This window comes from Ascaphus truei, chromosome 11, assembly GCF_040206685.1.
Source record: "Ascaphus truei isolate aAscTru1 chromosome 11, aAscTru1.hap1, whole genome shotgun sequence".
Taxonomy (NCBI): Eukaryota; Metazoa; Chordata; class Amphibia; order Anura; family Ascaphidae; genus Ascaphus; species Ascaphus truei.
In genome coordinates, this window is record NC_134493.1 from 32,769,468 (window position 1) to 32,787,796 (window position 18,329).

At 49.8% G+C, this 18,329-nt stretch overlaps 1 protein-coding gene across 2 annotated transcripts in view; it reads right to left on the minus strand.

Annotated features, from left to right (window-relative positions):
* BAIAP3 (BAI1 associated protein 3) overlaps positions 1-18,329 on the minus strand; it is a 248,888-nt gene that overhangs the window by 191,695 nt on the left and 38,864 nt on the right. For both annotated transcript variants that reach the window (XM_075565524.1, XM_075565523.1), the window contains exon 2: positions 9,089-9,229. In XM_075565524.1, the coding sequence (XP_075421639.1) occupies positions 9,089-9,219 (131 nt within the window). In that variant the 5' untranslated portion in view covers positions 9,220-9,229. The remainder of the gene's footprint in view (positions 1-9,088; positions 9,230-18,329) is intronic.

Here is an 18,329-nt window from a genome sequence, read left to right on the forward strand (position 1 = left end):
AGCGGGCTTCTTTTTTGTAAAGAAGAAGGATGGGTCTCTTCGCCCACGTATCGACTATCGGGGCTTGAACAAGATCACACTAAAAAAACGCTACCCGTTGCCTTTGATTTCTGAGCTCTTTGACCGCCTTCAAGGAGCAACCATTTTCTCTAAATTGGACTTACGGGGTGCGTACAATTTGGCGAGGATACGCGAGGGGGACGAGTGGAAGACTGCGTATAACACCCACGACGGCCATTATGAATACCTGGTCATGCCATTTAGCCTGTGCAACGCGCCAGCAGTCTTTCAGGACTTTGTCAATGAAATCTTCCGGGACATTCTTAACAAATTTCTCATTGTCTACCTAGACGACATCTTAATCTTTTCAAAGTCCCTCCAAGACCACGTTAAACACGTCCAGCAGGTACTGTTACGCCTCCGGGAGAACCATCTCTTTGCGAAATCGGAGAAATGCCAATTCCACCTGACGTCCGTGGTGTTCCTGGGATACATTATCTCTGACTCCGGGTTCACTATGGACCCAGCGAAATTTAAGGCTATTCTCAACTGGCCCCGGCCGACCACCCTCAAAGCCGGTGGCCACTACCGTCGCTTCATTCGCAATTTTTCCACCACCGTATCTCCCATCACAGCACTAACCAAAAAAGGTGCAGATCCCTCATCGTGGTCCAGAACCGCCATTCAAGCGTTCGATCTTCTCAAGAAAGCTTTCATGTCCGCCCCTATCCTCATCCACCCAGATCCAAAACTCCCATTTACCTAGAGGTGGACGCCTCAGACGTCGGGGCCGGCGCCATCTTGTCTCAAAAAAGATCGCCTTTAGCAAGATTACACCCATGTGCCTTCTTTTAAAAAAAATATCTTCCGCAGAACGGAATTATGATGTCGGGAACCGGGAACTCTTAGCAATCAAATTGGCATTAGAAGAATGGAGACATCTCTTAGAAGGTACGGAAAGCCCCATAACCATTCTCACGGACCATAAGAACCTTCTCAACTTAGAGGGGGCACGTCGATTGAGCGCCCGACAAGCCCGCTGGGCGCTATTCTTCTCCCAGTTCAATTATTTCATTTCCTTCGTCCCAGGCTCCAAGAACCTGAAGGCAGATGCCCTGTCACGGCAGTTCCTTGCAAAGGATAGGTCAGAAGAGCGGCTAGAAACGATAATTCCATCCAAATATATCGTATCCACCAACTCCTTTGACGTCATGGACAAGATCCGATCCGAACAGTCACAGGTTCCTATGGGTCTCAAGGTCCCGGAGAGAAGGCTCTACACCGCACCGCAACATCGCAAGTGGGTCCTCAAGTGGTGCCACTCCTCTAAATCGGCAGGACACCCAGGGACGTGGAGAACCAACGACCTCATCCAACGAACTTTCTGGTGGCCAGAGATGTCTAAAGATGTGGAGGAATTTGTTAAGGCATATGTGCGTATGTGCTCGCAACAAAGTGCCCCGGATCAAACCAGCGGGTCTTCTTCTTCCATTACCCATCCCAGATCGGCCTTGGAACCATATTTCAATGGATTTTATAGTGGACCTTCCAACTTCCAAGGGGATGAATACGATCCTTGTCGTCGTTGACCGCTTTTCAAAGCAGACTCACCTTGTCCCCTTGGGGGGTCTTCCGAATTCCCCCAGGCTCGCGGATGTCTTTGCCCAGGAAATCTTCCGTCTCCATGGAGTGCCGTCGACCATCGTCTCGGACAGGGGCTCTCAATTCATTTCTAAATTTTGGTGAGCCTTTGCACAAAAGTTGGGCATTTCATTACAATTCTCTTCAGGATATCACCCACAAACCAATGGGCAGACTGAGAGAGCCAACCAAACCCTTGAACAATACCTACGATGCTTCATAGCCGATACACAGGACGATTGGGTGGATCTTGTGCCTTGGGCCAAGTTTGCTCTCAACTCCCTACGTAATGACTCCACCTTTTCTTGTAAATTTTGGGTTCCACCCATCCCGGTTACCCTCTTCCCCCCAATCCTCGGGGGTACCAGCTTTTGACAAACGTATTACCCGGCTGAAAGACTTATGGAGGAAGATTCAGGAGAACCTAAGAGTGGCCACTGGAAGACAGAAACCCCAGGCAGATCGCCATCGACGCCAGGTCCCGGAATTCTCTCCAGGAGACAGGGTGTGGCTATCTACAAGAAACATACAGCTAAGAGTCCCCACAATGAAGCTGGCACCCAAGTTCCTCGGTCCCTTTCCCATGGTTAGGAAGATCAATCCGGTGGCGTACCGCTTGCGTCTTCCACTCTCAATGAAGATCCCTCTGGTCTTTCATGTATCCTTGTTAAAACCAGCATTTCAGAGTCCTCATTTTTCCAGGACCACTTCACCTCCACCTCCCCTTCTTATCCAAGGTCAACAGGAGTACAAGGTCCAGTCCATCCTGGACTCAAGGATCTCCAGAGGAGAAGTGCAGTACCTGGTCCACTGGAGGGGGTTCGGACCAGAAGAACTGGAGGGGGTTCCCCACCGGCACCTCCACGCTCCACGACTCGATCAAGCATTCCATCAAAGGAATCCCTCCAAACCGTTTCATGGACTCCCGGAGGTCGCCCCTGAAGGGGGGGTACTGTAAGGCTCGGGAAGCCACGCCGCCCTCGGCGCACTCCCCGCTCACCTGTCCCGGCGCTCAGCAGTGCCTCCGTCTCCTTCCCTGCCTCCTCAGGTCCCGCTGGCTTCCCCAACGCCCATCACAGTTCTGACGCGCGCATGCGTGCGTACCCGTCCCAGCCTCTTAAAGGCATATCACTCCAAAGAAGGCAGCCTACGCAAATCACGCACGCAGGCGCACAGGGATGCACGCATCATCCCTCTCAAGCTCCACCCCAGGGAACTCACCTGAACCTGCTTCCCTGCCTCCTACCACAGCCTCACCTATGCACACACCTCCACTCTGCTCTTCCGCCATTGGACTGTCTCATCTACTTATGCTCAGCGGTGCCACTGGCACTTTGGCTGAGCATAGAACCAGTTGCTGTTCTCATCACTCTCTGCCTCCCTAGTCCTGTCTTGTCTTGCAGTCCCGTCCTTGTGTACCGAACTGGCTTCCTCCTCGACTTCTCCGCACCTCTGGCATCCGACCTTGGCATACGGCAATACTACTCCGCTCCCGACCTTGGCATACGGCAATACGACTACTCTGCTCTCTCCGCTCCCGATCTTGGCTTACGGTAATACGACTACGTCTCTCTCTCTAACCCCGGACTTGGCTAACAGTACCCACTACTATCCGTACCTCTCCTGCCCCGGCCTGGATATCCAGACCATTCTACACTCAAGACGAGCCCTCGTGGCTGTTGGTGGCGTTATATCCTTTCCCACCTCAGCACTGTGGCCCCGCCTCGTTTGTGGTGAGCACAGCGTTACACAGACGCAACAATATAACTTGGCGTGTGTGACAGGGTAGATTCCCTGTCTAGTTATCACACGTATGTATAGCTGCAAAGTCCAGCAGTGACAGGGTTAAATCCCAGTCTGAGAGCAGGCTGAGTTAGCCTGTTCTCAGCTGGCTCATTAGAGGGCTTTAAAAGCCTAGCTCTTCCCTCTCAGTCTGGGTTCTAGGTGAACCAGGAGCACACATGTGCCCTGGGAATAAAGTCTGTTAACGTAGATGGTTTTGACTAAGATCGCTGGACTTTCAAAACCCCTTTACGTACAAGACTATTTACCCTACAGAGGGCACAGCCCTAACGGGAGTAAAGACTGTGGGGCCTATTCAGTAAACTTCAATAAAATCAGTGCTTTGCCGATCGAATTTGCATTGATTTATCGCGCTATAAAACATGTTGGTAAAAACGGTATTCACTAAGAAAAAAAAAGTTGTGTGTGCTGAGCACGCGCTGATTTTATTTTTATTATTGTTTATTTAGGGTGATTGTTTTTTTAATTCTTGTGTTTTTTGTTGTTTGCTTTTTTGGTTTCTTATGGTTTTTTGGTGCTTGTTTATTTAATTATGGTTTATTTTTGGTGCTTGTTTTTTTAATTATGGTTTATTTTTGGTGTTTGTTTTTTTATTGTTGTTTATTTTTGGTGATTGTTTTTTTAATTATGGTTTATTTTTGGTGTTTGTTTTTTTATTGTTGTTTATTTTTGGTGATTAGTTTGATTTTATTGTTATGTCTTTTTGGTGCTTGTTTTATTAGCTTGCCCATTTATTGCTATAGTGGCAAAGCATGCCCATATTATTCACTTTATGCTGGTTGGTTTAATTTATAATAGGCAGATGCACTATTATCCATTTCTGGATAATAATTTTGTCCATTACTGTACTTTATATGTTGGTGTTGATATTGGGGGGTGGGGGGGGAGCGGGTGGAGCTTGTATTTATTTTAATGTATTGCACTGTAAAAAAAAAATTATGGGTAAAAGCGCTAATAGTCATTTTTGGTTAATAGCACTTTTACCCATTCCTGGTTTTGGTACAGGGGTGGGTGAAGCTTGTAGTTACCCCAGGGTGGTGTTTAGGCCTTGCGGGAGGGTATCGTGAGGTTGTAAACACTAAGGTAATGAAGGGGTTAACTTCTACTGCTACCCTCCCGCAAGGCCTAAACACCCACCCTGGCGCAACTCCAAGCTTCACTCACCCCCTGTACCAACAACTATGAAGTGTCTGCTGTTTAACCCTTTCGTTACCTTAGCGGTTAGCTGCTACGGTAATGAAACTGACTGCAATTTTTTTTTTACTGCTCAGGATTGATACTGAAGGTTGGCGGGGACCCGCGGACAGACACAGAGACCCGCCCCCTCTTCCCATCCCCCCCCCCCCCGGGGAACCAGCGGAGACCCCCGGTCCCCTGCGGGCACCTGTGGCTCTCTGGGGGGTCCCCACCCACCTCCGGTATCAATCCTGTGCAGTAAAAAGAAATGGCTTTTATGCATCTTGCAATATCTTTAGCGCCAGATTTTAAAGTTAGATAAGCTTATCACTGTTTAGTGAATAGCAATTACTGGCAAAAAAAGAGATTTGGGGCTTTTTTTTGGCTTGTCGGGAAACTTTTTTTTGCCTCAGTGTTAAAGGTCGTTAAAAAGCCATTATAGTGCGATACTGCACTATTATCACTGTCTAGTGAATAGCAGAGTAGGCAATATCTCGCTATAAGGGAATTTATTGTGCATTAAACCACTTAACACTGTTTAGTGAATAGGCCCGTGTCTCTGTACGTGTGTGTCTGTGTGTGTCTCTATCTGTGTGTGTGTCTCTGTGTGTGTTCGTTTGTGAGAGGGGTCTTATCTTTTCCAGAGTGGGCCGCGTCCTTTAGCATCACGTTGCCATGGTGACCAACGGCAAATGACGCCGCAATGTCATATAACGACGCATTGCCATGGCAACATGACGTCACATGCCGCCATGACGCCGCCGGAGGAGGGCCGCTTGTCAAGGTGAGTCCCTTAACTTTTTGTTTTTACAGAGGGGGCTGCCCTGTTGCCAGAGTGCTGCCTTGGGCCTCGCTAAGCCTCAGGCCGGCCCTGCGAAGTAACAAGCAATGAAAAGGTTAATTTGTAGTTAGGAAAAAGCTATATCATGCCTTGTTTGAGGAATACTGTACAACGCCAGAGCAGGAGAGAAACATCTAACCAAAAATATCGCTCTACTTCTTGCCTGTAACTAACTGAAGCTTGGGATGGTAAACTGCCTCAACAATAACTATTGGAACTGCAAGGGGGGAGATGTCACCCACCCACACAGTCACTAAATAACCCACCCAGTCACTAAATAACCCACACACCCAGTCACTAAATAACCCACCCACCTACCCAGTCACTAAATAAAGTCACTAAATAACCCACCCAGTCACTAAATAACCCACCCACTCAGTCAGTCAGTCACACTGTCAGTGAGTCACCCAGTCAGGTCACCCAGTCAGTCAGTCAGTCACCCACCCACCCAGTCAGTCACCCACTCACCCAGTCAAGTCACCCAGTCAGTCAGTAACCCAGTCAGTCAGTCACCCAGTCAGTCACCCAGTCAGTCAGTCGCCCAGTCAGTCAGTCAGTCACCCAGTCAAGTCACCCACCCAGTCAGTCAGTCACCCAGTCAGTCAGTCAGTCAGTCACCCAGTCAGTTAGTCACCCAGTCAGTTAGTCACCCACCCAGTCAGTCAGTCACCCAGTCAGTCAGTCACCCAGTCAGTCAGTCACCCACCCAGTCAGTCAGTCACCCAGTCAAGTCCCCCACCCAGTCAGTCACCCACCCAGTCAGTCAGTCACCCAGTCAGTCACCCAGTCAGTCAGTCACCCAGTCAGTCAGTCACCCAGTCAGTCAGTCACCCAGTCAAACAAGTAGTCAGCGGTCTACACATAATAATGTATTGAGGTTTTAAAATAATTTCTAACTTGCTTTGTTCCAGAGCAGACTAGAAAGCTTCTAACAGGATACCTCGGAATCCCCCCTAACTCAGGACACAAGTAGGGAACGTCTGCACTTGTGTGTATTTGCTGACAGATGCTTTCATTTTGTCTTGGGATTGTTAACAATCACTTATATTTGCAAAATTTATTAAATTTGCAATGGGGCGGGACAAGAATATTTTTTGGGTCGGCGAGTAGATTTTTGGGTGATTTGTCGAACACTGTATATATATATATATATTTCCACCCGCGGAACTGAAAAGAACGCGGTTTAGCCAAGCGGAAACCCAGGTCCCAACGCTGTAATAAAAAAGGGGGTTTAGAAGTTAGGGGGTACTGCTGCTTTAATTTAACCAGTGGTGTAATAGTTCTAGGAGCTATGGGATACTTTTCTATTTACACCAGGAGTGACCAACTCCAGTCCTCAAGAGCCAACAACTTCACCTGCTTCAGCACAGGTAGTGCAGTCTTCAACTGAGCCACTGATTGAGCCACCTGTGCTGAAGCAGGAATATCCTGAACCTGACCTGTTGTTGGCCCTTGCGGACCGGAGGTGAGAACCCCTACCTTAAACACATCGCTGAGGTTGCTTCACGTCAATCCTAGCAGCGCCTATACCCTTAGGGGTTCAGTCTCTATACGCCAAAGTAACTAAATTGGGTTGTTTTCAGCCCGAAATTCCCCAGTGAAGTGAATAAAGACTTTAGCTCAAAAGCGTCCAGCTCGGCCGATACAGGCTGAGCCCCTTAGAAAGATAATCCTTGTTGTGCTTGCCTCAAATGACCTCCCTATGCTGCTGTGTCTCATATACCAAGTGTGAGAACAGCAGCACTGCGGTACAACGCCAAGAAACAGCCAATTACCGGTGATATGGAAAGGGTAAATATATTTCCCTCTTTTGTAATGTGATCTGCAGTTTCTGAACTATTTCCTAATCCAGACACAGATCTGCGGGAAATGAAAAAACAAATTCACTACGAGATTTCCTTTCCGGGCCAGTGATATTTTGCTTTTATGTATTTCCTCTGTGTTTTTTCTTTTTTTTCCCCCTTCCTTTCCCACTGTCTGTAATTTGCTAGTCATGCAAGCCTGCACTTTGCTAATTTGGACACCGCTAATCACACTGTTTACATTTAGCTGCACCAACTCCCTGCTTCAAAGACCTACTTTTATAATGATGGCGTTATACATTCTGCACAAGCTGGGCGCCAGGCGGCAGAGAGACGTGACAGGAGAGGTAACCCCTGGACTATTCGCTATTAATTGCAATGCGCCAGCAGCCTGCAGAGTGACTTTGTCTCGGGTTTCTAATAGGAGTGCTGTGATAAGCGATGACAGGGGGAAAATCAGGTGCTCCTAAACTCGCATTAAAGCAGCGTTCCATGTAAAAAAAACCTAACCCCCCCAAGGTGAGAAGTAGGGGGTTTCCCGAGCTGAGAGGTAAACTATAGCATTAACCGCTGCATCAGCTGTGTTAGGCCTCGTCCAGGGTGGCGTTGAGTGGGTGCGCGCGCTCACGCTGGACACGATGTGACAATGCACGTGGCCTCCGTGAGCGGGCGGGCGTGCCTGCTCGGCGCTCAGCCACTTGCCGAGCTAGCAAAATTGATTTTGCTGCTCGCAAGCGTGTCACGTGAGTGATTCACCCAATGAGGGCAAACCAGCTCCGTGACATCGGGGCCGCGACCACAGACGCGCGCGCACCTAGCCGGCCAGGAAAAGCACGGCCGAGCAGGGCGCAGCGCTGGAGCGCCAGTTTCCACCCTGGACGAGGCCTAAGTAATTAAGGTGGTGGTGCTCCTCTGGGTAAGGCAAGTACGTAAACTGAGCAAGAAGAAGAAACCAAGTTTGGGCACCCTTCCAAATTGGAAGCGTGCCCAAATTGGGTTTCTTCTTCTTGTTCAGTTTACGGTCTCCAGAGCTGAACCACATTCGTTTTTAGCTCCGGGGACCCCCTGCTTCCTGTAGGTGCTCAGTGGAGGTAAAAATCCCCCACCTCTTTCTCGGCTTCCTATTGGCTCCTGTGCCGCGGGAGACGAAGCCTCCATATTGTTAACCCAGCCCCTACGGCATCATGAATAAAACGTGCACTGGCCTTTACCCCCAACATACGCAGCACCTGCGAAGGTAAGTAACCCGGGACGCCGGAGGTCGCAGGAGCTGAAATTAATTGCGGCTCCTCTTATAAAAAAAATTTGAGAAAAATTGCTTTCCTGCAGCAAAAACAGTTATATTAACCGGTTTTTAGCATTAATAAAAAGCAAACATAATAATAGAGAAAGGAGCAGCATTTGATTTCATTATCACATCTGTGTCCTCTTATTGGAATTCCCCAGCCCTGGTACGGTTATTAATCTTTACTTAGCCTTCCCAAAGCCGGCACTTGCTCTAGCAGCGCTTGTGTGAACAGCTCACAGACAATATTCCCCCCATAATACATTACCCTGGCATATCTTTGCAAATCCCTCACATCAACCATCCACTACTGAAATGCCCCTGGGGACTCACTCATTCTTGGTGGTATAATCTTTCTTGACACCAACAGTGCAGATTCTGCAGCTGACATTAATATTTCCTGACATGAAAGAGAACACATCACCTGTGGCGACCCTTCCAGACACCCCCATGGAAAACCTTTTGCCTTTTTTATTTAGACCAACAAAGACTGGCTCTTAAAAAAGCAGCAGCATCTTTACTATACGTCGGACCCGTTACCTGACAGCGCTGGTCACGTTGCAGGTCTCCTGAGGCGAGACGCCGGATTCTGCCTCTGCTCTCCGGCGAAACGATTGTCGGTTCTGCACCTGCCTCAGCACACTACTTTTTATCTCCAGTAGAGTTGACATGGTTGTTATTCTGTTGGATAAAAAACAAACAAAAAAGCTAATTAAGTTAATGTCTTTGGTGGTAAGCCAGGAACAGGAGATCTGTTGACTTCTGAAAACGCTGTGTAATTATTCTCAACAATTTAAAGGTTGAACTTGGGTGACTGTTCAAGAAAATAACTTCTCTTCCGCCTTAATGCGGGCCACCTCTGCCTTAATGCGGGCCACCTCCGCCTTAATGCGGGCCACCTCTGCCTTAACGCGGGCCACCTCCGCCTTAATGCGGGCCACTTCCGCCTTAATGCGGGCCACCTCCGCCTTAATGCGGGCCACCTCTGCCTTAACGCGGGCCACCTCCGCCTTAATGCGGGCCACTTCCGCCTTAATGCGGGCCACCTCCGCCTTAATGCAGGCCACCTCTGCCTTAATGCGGACCACCCCCGCCTTAATGCGGGCCACCCGCCTTAATGCAGGCCACCCCCGCCTTAATGCGGGCCACCCCCGCCTTAATGCGGGCCACCTCTGCCTTAATGCGGGCCACCTCCGCCTTAATGCGGGCCACCTCCGCCTTAATGCGGGCTACCCCCGCCTTAATGCGGGCCACCTCCGCCTTAATGCGGGCCACCCCCGCCTTAATGCGGGCCACCTCCGCCTTAATGCGGGCCACCTCCGCCTTAATGCGGGCCACCCCCGCCTTAATGCGGGCCACCCCCGCCTTAATGCGGGCCACCCCCGCCTTAATGCGGGCCACCCCCGCCTTAATGCGGGCCACCCCCGCCTTAATGCGGGCCACCTCCGCCTTAATGCGGGCCACCTTCGCCTTAATGCGGGCCACCTCCGCCTTAATGCGGGCCACCTCCGCCTTAATGCTGGCCACCTCCGCCTTAATGCGGGCTACCTCCGCCTTAATGCGAGCCACCCCCGCCTTAATGCGGGCCACCCCGCCTTAATGCTGGCCACCCCCGCCTTAATGCAGGCCACCCCCGCCTTAATGCAGGCCACCTCTGCCTTAATGCGGGCCACCTCCGCCTTAATGCGGGCCACCTCCGCCTTAATGCGGGCCACTTCCGCCTTAATGCGGGCCACCTCCGCCTTAATGCAGGCCACCTCCGCCTTAATGCTGGCCACCCCCGCCTTAATGCAGGCCACCCCCGCCTTAATGCAGGCCACCTCTGCCTTAATGCGGGCCACCTCCGCCTTAATGCGGGCCACCTCCGCCTTAATGCGGGCCACTTCCGCCTTAATGCGGGCCACCTCCGCCTTAATGCAGGCCACCTCTGCCTTAATGCGGGCCACCTCTGCCTTAATGCGGGCCACCCCCGCCTTAATGCGGGCCACCCGCCTTAATGCAGGCCACCTCTGCCTTAATGCAGGCCACCCCGCCTTAATGCAGGCCACCTCTGCCTTAATGCGGGCCACCTTCGCCTTAACGCGGGCCACCTCCGCCTTAATGCGGGCCACTTCCGCCTTAATGCGGGCCACTTCCGCCTTAATGCGGGCCACCTCCGCCTTAATGCAGGCCACCTCTGCCTTAATGCGGACCACCCCCGCCTTAATGCGGGCCACCCGCCTTAATGCAGGCCACCCCCGCCTTAATGCAGGCCACCCCCGCCTTAATGCGGGCCACCTCTGCCTTAATGCGGGCCACCTCCGCCTTAATGCGGGCCACCTCCGCCTTAATGCGGGCCACCTCTGCCTTAATGCGGGCCACCTCCGCCTTAATGCGGGCCACCTCCGGCTTAATGCAGGCCACCTCTGCCTTAATGCGGGCCACCCCCGCCTTAATGCGGGCCACCCCCGCCTTAATGCGGGCCACCTCCGCCTTAATGCGGGCCACCTCCGCCTTAATGCGGGCCACCTCCGCCTTAATACGGGCCAACCCGCCTTAATGCGGGCCACCTCTGCCTTAATGCTGGCCACCTCCGCCTTAATGCGGGCCACCTCCGCCTTAATGCGAGCCACCCCCGCCTTAATGCGGGCCACCCCGTCTTAATGCAGGCCACCTCTGCCTTAATGCAGGCCACCCCCGCCTTAATGCAGGCCACCTCTGCCTTAATGCGGGCCACCTCCGCCTTAATACGGGCCACCTCCGCCTTAATGCGGGCCACTTCCGCCTTAATGCGGGCCACCTCCGCCTTAATGCAGGCCACCTCTGCCTTAATGCGGGCCACCCCTGCCTTAATGCGGGCCACCCGCCTTAATGCAGGCCACCTCTGCCTTAATGCAGGCCACCCCCGCCTTAATGCAGGCCACCTCTGCCTTAATGCGGGCCACCTTCGCCTTAATGCAGGCCACCTCCGGCTTAATGCAGGCCACCTCTGCCTTAATGCGGGCCACCTCCGCCTTAATGCGGGCCACCTCCGCCTTAATGCGGGCCACCCCCGCCTTAATGCGGGCCACCCCCGCCTTAATGCGGGCCACCTCTGCCTTAATGCAGGCCACCCCCGCCTTAATGCAGGCCACCTTTGCCTTAATGCGGGCCACCTTCGCCTTAATGCAGGCCACCTCCGCCTTAATGCGGGCCACCTCTGCCTTAATGCGGGCCACCTCCGCCTTAATGCGGGCCACCTCCGCCTTAATGCGGGCCACCTCCGGCTTAATGCAGGCCACCTCTGCCTTAATGCGGGCCACCTCCGCCTTAATGCGGGCCACCTCCGCCTTAATGCGGGCCACCTCTGCCTTAATGCAGGCCACCTCTGCCTTAATGCGGGCCACCTCTGCCTTAATGCAGGCCACCTCTGCCTTAATGCGGGCCACCTCCGGCTTAATGCTGGCCATCTTTTGTTATCCACTTTAGAACTATGGGAACACTGCGACTCGGCCCTGGACTACAACCGTGATTCCCAACCTTTTTTTACATTGTGCACCCCTGCTTGAAAATATTTGTTTCCGCAAACCCATAATGAATTCATCTTCTTGCCTACTCATCATACCATTGCTAACAAAACTGTTTGCCCGATCCTGTGCAGTGTAGTGTCCTTAGCTCGTGTAGGACTCATGCCGTCTGCATCCCCGTGTGTCATTTTTGATCAGGCATTGAATTTTGTGGTTTTCCTGTTCCCTGCTTATCATTTCTGAACATTGTTACATTGTTTCGGACCTGTATGAATGACAGGTACTAGACATAAAGTAATGATGAAAGGTCACTGACATTTTCCCTCGGACCAAACCTGTTCTCCAGCCTGGGCCAGAACGGTTTGCCTTATTCCTGCCAGTTTTTCCCCTAATTTATCACCTGTGTAATTGTTTGGAAAATGACTGTGAAATAACTTCAGTTACTGGCACTGCTGATGCTAAACACAGACGCCTGCAGCTTATTGTGAGAATGCCAAGCGTTCTGAGATCCATCATATATTCCCTACTGGCAAAACCAACCAAAAACCCACCACATCAATTACACAAATTGGGCATTAACCCTTTCATAGCCGCAGGGGCATGCAACACACCGGCCCTCGGGCAGTGAAATATCCACCACAATAGAGACATTTCTATCAAACAGGATGCACTTTTAGATAACACTGATTTGGATAAACAGCCACGATTTTATTGAACAGATAAAAAAAAAATCCTTGTTCCCTGTAAATAACCTCATTACGAAAAGACTACAAAAGACTTTGCATTTTCAATATAATGGTAATCCGCCTTGATTATGATAGTAATTTAATTTATCAGGTTTTCATGCCAGGAGAATGAGAGAAAGTTAAACTATACTCATTGTTTATTCTAAAGGCAATGGAACAAAAAGTGAATCTGTTTTGCTGACGCAGCCAGCGTGGGTAGGAAGGAATTGCTTTGCTGGATTCGCTCGCACTAATGGAGGTTTGTGATGTGCATTGTGGTATTTATAAGATCAATGCCAGGATGGGAGATGCATTAGTGCAAGTTTCTTTATTTAGTGTTTCTTCTCCATTAATATGTGCACGTCTCCATATGTCATCCATGAGGTCCATCCCCCAAGCAGCGAGCCCAACAACACGTTTGAGGCTATGCTGGTGAATCTGCTAATAAACTACTCCGTCCTTCAGATTGTCTGCTCAACAAAGAAACGCTTGTTTGTCTGACATGTTTCTTAGTGAAAGAGGCTTATTTTCCAGCTCAGATGTGATGCCCAAAACATGACCCCAATAAGTGCAGGAGGCTCAAAGTTGATACCTCCCATTAGCCTCCTGAATGCAGGAATACCTGCTGCCCCAGACTGACAATACGACACGTGGGCTAACCATACATCTCTCACGTCCATCTCATGGCCTGGATCTATCCCCTAATGCCAGGAACGGAATAGGAAGGTCCTCTCTGGGCTCGGTCTGTCACTTGAACACTACAAATAGCTGTGCCGTTCCAGGACACTGCACAGGGGTCAGGAAACACTGCACAGGGGTCAGGAAACACTGCACAGGGGTCAGGAAACACTGCACAGGGGTCAGGAAACACTGCACAGGGGTCAGGAAACACTGCACAGGGGTCAGGAAACACTGCACAGGAGTCAGGAAACACTGCACAGGGGTCAGGAAACACTGCACAGGGGTCAGGAAACACTGCACATGGGTCAGGAAACACTGCACAGGGGTCAGGAAACACTGCACAGGGGTCAGGAAACACTGCACTGGGGTCAGGAAACACTGCACAGGGGTCAGGAAACACTGCACAGGGTTCAGGATACAGCACAGGGGTCAGGAAACAGCACAGGGGTCAGGAAACAGCACAGGGGTCAGGAAACAGCACAGGGGTCAGGAAACAGCACAGGGGTCAGGATACAGCACAGGGGTCAGGAAACAGCACAGGGGTCAGGAAACAGCACAGGGGTCAGGAAACAGCACAGGGGTCAGGATACAGCACAGGGGTCAGGAAACAGCACAGGGGTCAGGAAACAGCACAGGGGCCATGTGTTTTCCAATCCTTGTGTTGCCACTACGGCAGGAAAGGAGTTAAAATGTATGCAAATGGCGCCTCTGGGGCCCTAACTCTCCAGCAGCTCCATGTAGCCCATATTGCATGCCAAGGCAACGAGGACTAAACACTACTTTGCAAAGTACTTTGATACATTGATGCAAAGAAACAGGTGCCCACTGACTCCTAATGTAACATCCAGATAACTGTATTTGCACCGTGACACGTTACTTGATTGATCTTTGATAATATGCTTCCTGGATCAGCTGTGAAGGAATCACGTACTATTTATAACAGTGTTTCTCAACGGGGGGCGAGGGGGCTGGGGTGCTCTGGTGTGCAGCGACCTTCCTCCAAGGGTGCCGTGGCCTCAGGGAGAAACACTCTGCCACGGGTGCTCAGCGGGCGCGAGACTGTGATCTTCCTCGCAGCCCGGCGCAGAGGAGAGGAAGGCGGCTCCAGGCACCGCGGGAGGCGTTGGCCGGGTATGTTTTAGGTGTGAGGGAAGGTAGGTGAGAGAAAAGGGGAGGAGAGAGGGCTTATTTGTGGGGAGGGGAGTGTGATGCTTTGTGTGGGGAGGCTCGGGAGGTCTGTATATGTATGGAGGCCAGGGGAAGTGGTGTGATGTCAGAGAAGATTGGGGTGTGAATGTGCAGTGTATGATTGAGAAAGGGGGTGAGCGTGCTGTGTGAGTGGGGGATAATTGTGAAGTGTGTGTTGAATAAAAGGGTAAGTATAGGGTTGCCAGGTGGCTTCTTTAAAAAATACTGGACACAATGGTGACACGCGCTGACACACTCACACTCGGCCCCAGGCTCCTGACGCCTCCTCCTGATTGGCTGCTGCTGGGTAATGCAGCCAATCAAGATAGAGGAAGCTGCCCAGCCCCCTAGCAGCAGCCCTGCTCTCTCCCTGCTCAGGGAAAATCCCCCCCCCCTCCCCCAAGCTGGTCAGGTCACTAAGTCCAGAGAGGTAATACCGGTATACACATATGTGTCCAGTATTACATCTAATTATTTACCGGACAGAGTGTTTAAATACAGGACAGTCCGGTTCAATACTGGACTCTTGGCAAATGTAGGAATGTATGACATGTGAGGGTGACTGATGAGTGTGTGAGTGTGTAAGAAGTGAGTAAGGTCTGATGAGCAGGGGTGCCCCAATATTTCAAATAATCCAATAAAAATAAAAAAATGCTGAGAACCTCTGATTTAAAATGACATAGGAAAATCAAATTGTAACCCCTCTAATTAGGGATTAATATAACTGCAATAGAAGAATAGAAATAAAATGCCATTTTTAAAATTAATTTTTCACCTTATTTCTACTGGGTTCCCTAATTAAAATGATTGACCTTTTGAAAGTGTCACGCACCAAATACCGTCCTCACAAACCATTTCCAGCTCTGTCCCCATTTACAAATCATTCGTAATATGTTTAATTTCCTCAGAAAGTCAATATAACATGGGAGTGGAGGCTTTCAGATCACATACTATGCTTGTAATTGCCAAACGACTCCAAATAAATGCAACCTGAGCCTTGTTCTCTGCGTGTAAATGTCACCGGTCCCTATGGAGATTGCCGTGTGCCAAAAACACTTTGAAGACAATGAGCTAAAAGCCGACGTGGTGGCCAGGTGAGCAGCACAGAGCAGAGCTGTCAGCCAACCACTCCGCTGGACCGTGTCAGCATTCTTATCATTCACACATGACAGCCAGCTCTAATATTTCTCTTATTTTCTATGACTCGGCCCAAAGCTGCCTTCAGAGGTTTATCATGCTGGATTTCCATCTGTTGGCTGATGCTTTTGAAGCTTATGGCTGTGGGTTGCTGATTTCAATCATGACACTGTATTGTAGGCAATAGCCACCGAGAGCTACAATTGATCTATTAATCAGTGCATTTTGGTTAGGTTCATTCTCACATGCCGTTCGCTCTTAGCAAAAAGAAATTACATCTGCAGGTTTTTTTTTTTTGGTACCAATATGCTGCAAAGAGGCTTCCCACTGCCTGGGAAAAGTTCAGCTCCGTTTAAATCTTCTGCAGCACAAGAGGTCATCGTCACAGCATGTGGAACAGAGGCCTCAATGGCTTATCAATTTATGAAACAGGGAACATTATTTCATGCTAGGCTGTTAGATCCCTCGTTCCCTTACAGTGAAAGAAAGGTGAGACAAGTCATGGGGAACATTTATACAGTCCAATTATAAAGTAGAATAGATACTTGTAACAGGGATCTATCACTGTTTGAGGGAAACTGCCTCTAGACCCAGCAGTGTGCTAGTTAATTGCACACGGGCAATCAACCAGACGCCACCTGGCTGATTAGGACTGTTAGAAAAAGCCTGCTCTAAGAAACAGGAAGGAGATTCCTTAGCTCACAATGGAGCTGACAGAAGGAAAAGGAGAGCTGTGTCCCTCTCACAAGGGGACTAGACCTCTGTCTGGACCCTCAACCAGACACCTACCTGGACACCACAGACCTGAAGGGCCACCTGCGTTAAGGTACCGCTGAGACTTTGGGGTGATAAGTGGGTAAGGGGCTTCCCGGGGCTTCCCCCCCCCCCCCCCAGCCTTGCAGAGAGGGACTGGGGAAGTAAGTTAGCCCTGACACGGGGATAGGGGTTTATTGTTTTATGTATATTTTTGTTTGCTGTATTGTTTAAAGAAACGTGAAATTAAAATAAGGCTTTATTGCCTATTAAAACCGGTCTCCATTGCGTACCTCTGCCCACGTCTCTTACAGTGCAGTTTAAACATGTTGTTGGAATAGAGTTTCTTTGTATGAAAATACTAAAGATGACAGTCCTGTAGGCAAACCCATTCCTGCAACTAGTGATAGCCATGTTTAAATGACACGAATAAGCCATTGTTTAAGTACTGCCTATATTAGCATAACATAATCAACATTTCCTTGTAATTATCTCTTTATATTTATCTCTTGCAGGGTACATGGCAGAATACTGGCAGTGTAGTCTGTGTCCATAAGAGAATTCAATGTAATAAGTGTATGCACATACAATACAGCGGCTTGCCCAATGTCACACTGAGTGTAACGTTTCTCAGTCTAGACCAGGGGCGGCCAACTCCAGTCCTCAAGAGCTACCAACAGGTCAGTCTTTCAGAACATCCCTGCTTCAGCACAGGTGGTGCAATCTTTGACTGTGTCTGTGATTGAGCCACCCGTGCTGAAGCAGGGATATTCTGAAAGCCTGACCTGTTGGTAGCTCTAGAGGACTGGAGTTGGCCGCCCCGGATCTAGAGTTTCATGTTCTCTTCCCGATCCCCAAAACTCATAAACGATGCGCTGGTTCCATTTACAAATTAAATGCAATGTCATGTGAAAAATTCAGATTGCCAAAAAAGTCACGTCAAAGCCACGCGAACCAATAGTCTGGTTCTCAACAACAACAAGTTGCACACGCGTGACAAATCAAAACCATCGAAGACCTTCTTGGAAACCATTGCTCCTTCCACAACATTTGAGATCATCTGAGACCACCAAAGTCAATTTGCGGAGTGTGATACATGAATATGATACGTTACTAAAATGGAAGGACCACTTATATCATCATGATGCTTTGTACCACACCTAGGCAGGACCTGTGACGTCACTAGTAACAATATTTGTCAAGTCAAAAAAGGGTGACACAAGATTACAACACCCTTCTTTTATCACGCTCTACCCTCAGGGCAGTGAGGCTTTAAATTAATTGGAGTGCATTGTTTATGGAGCTGTCAGGTCTCCCTGCAGAAAGGTCCAATGGGATTTGAAATTGTGAAAACATGCAAATGTGACATAAACAAAGATGAATATTTACCAGGGCTCTGAGGTAATGTCACCCCCCCCCCCCCCCATCCTTTCACTCCTTGGATGGAATAACGATGATGATTCCCAATTAGTGACCCATAGACTGACACTAGTACCCTGATAGGCAGTGAGCTGCAAGTTGTACTCCTGCGGCTATACATAGAAATAGGTTAGCACACCTAATGGTCAATGAAAAACTGTGAGCTTATTAAGTGGCTTCAGCTTCAATGGAGAAGATGTGTTGTGGCTTCTAATTGTACGTTTGAGCATTTGTGATCGATTCCTGGGCTTATCTCTGGTGTTGATGCTTGGAATGGGGTAGGCATGGACAGGGGAGGAATTCTGAAGCCAATGTTTGTGCGAGTGAACCATTAAGTGTGCATTCCGGGACCCCTTTAACTGTACCCGCTAAACAGGCACAGGTATAGACCAG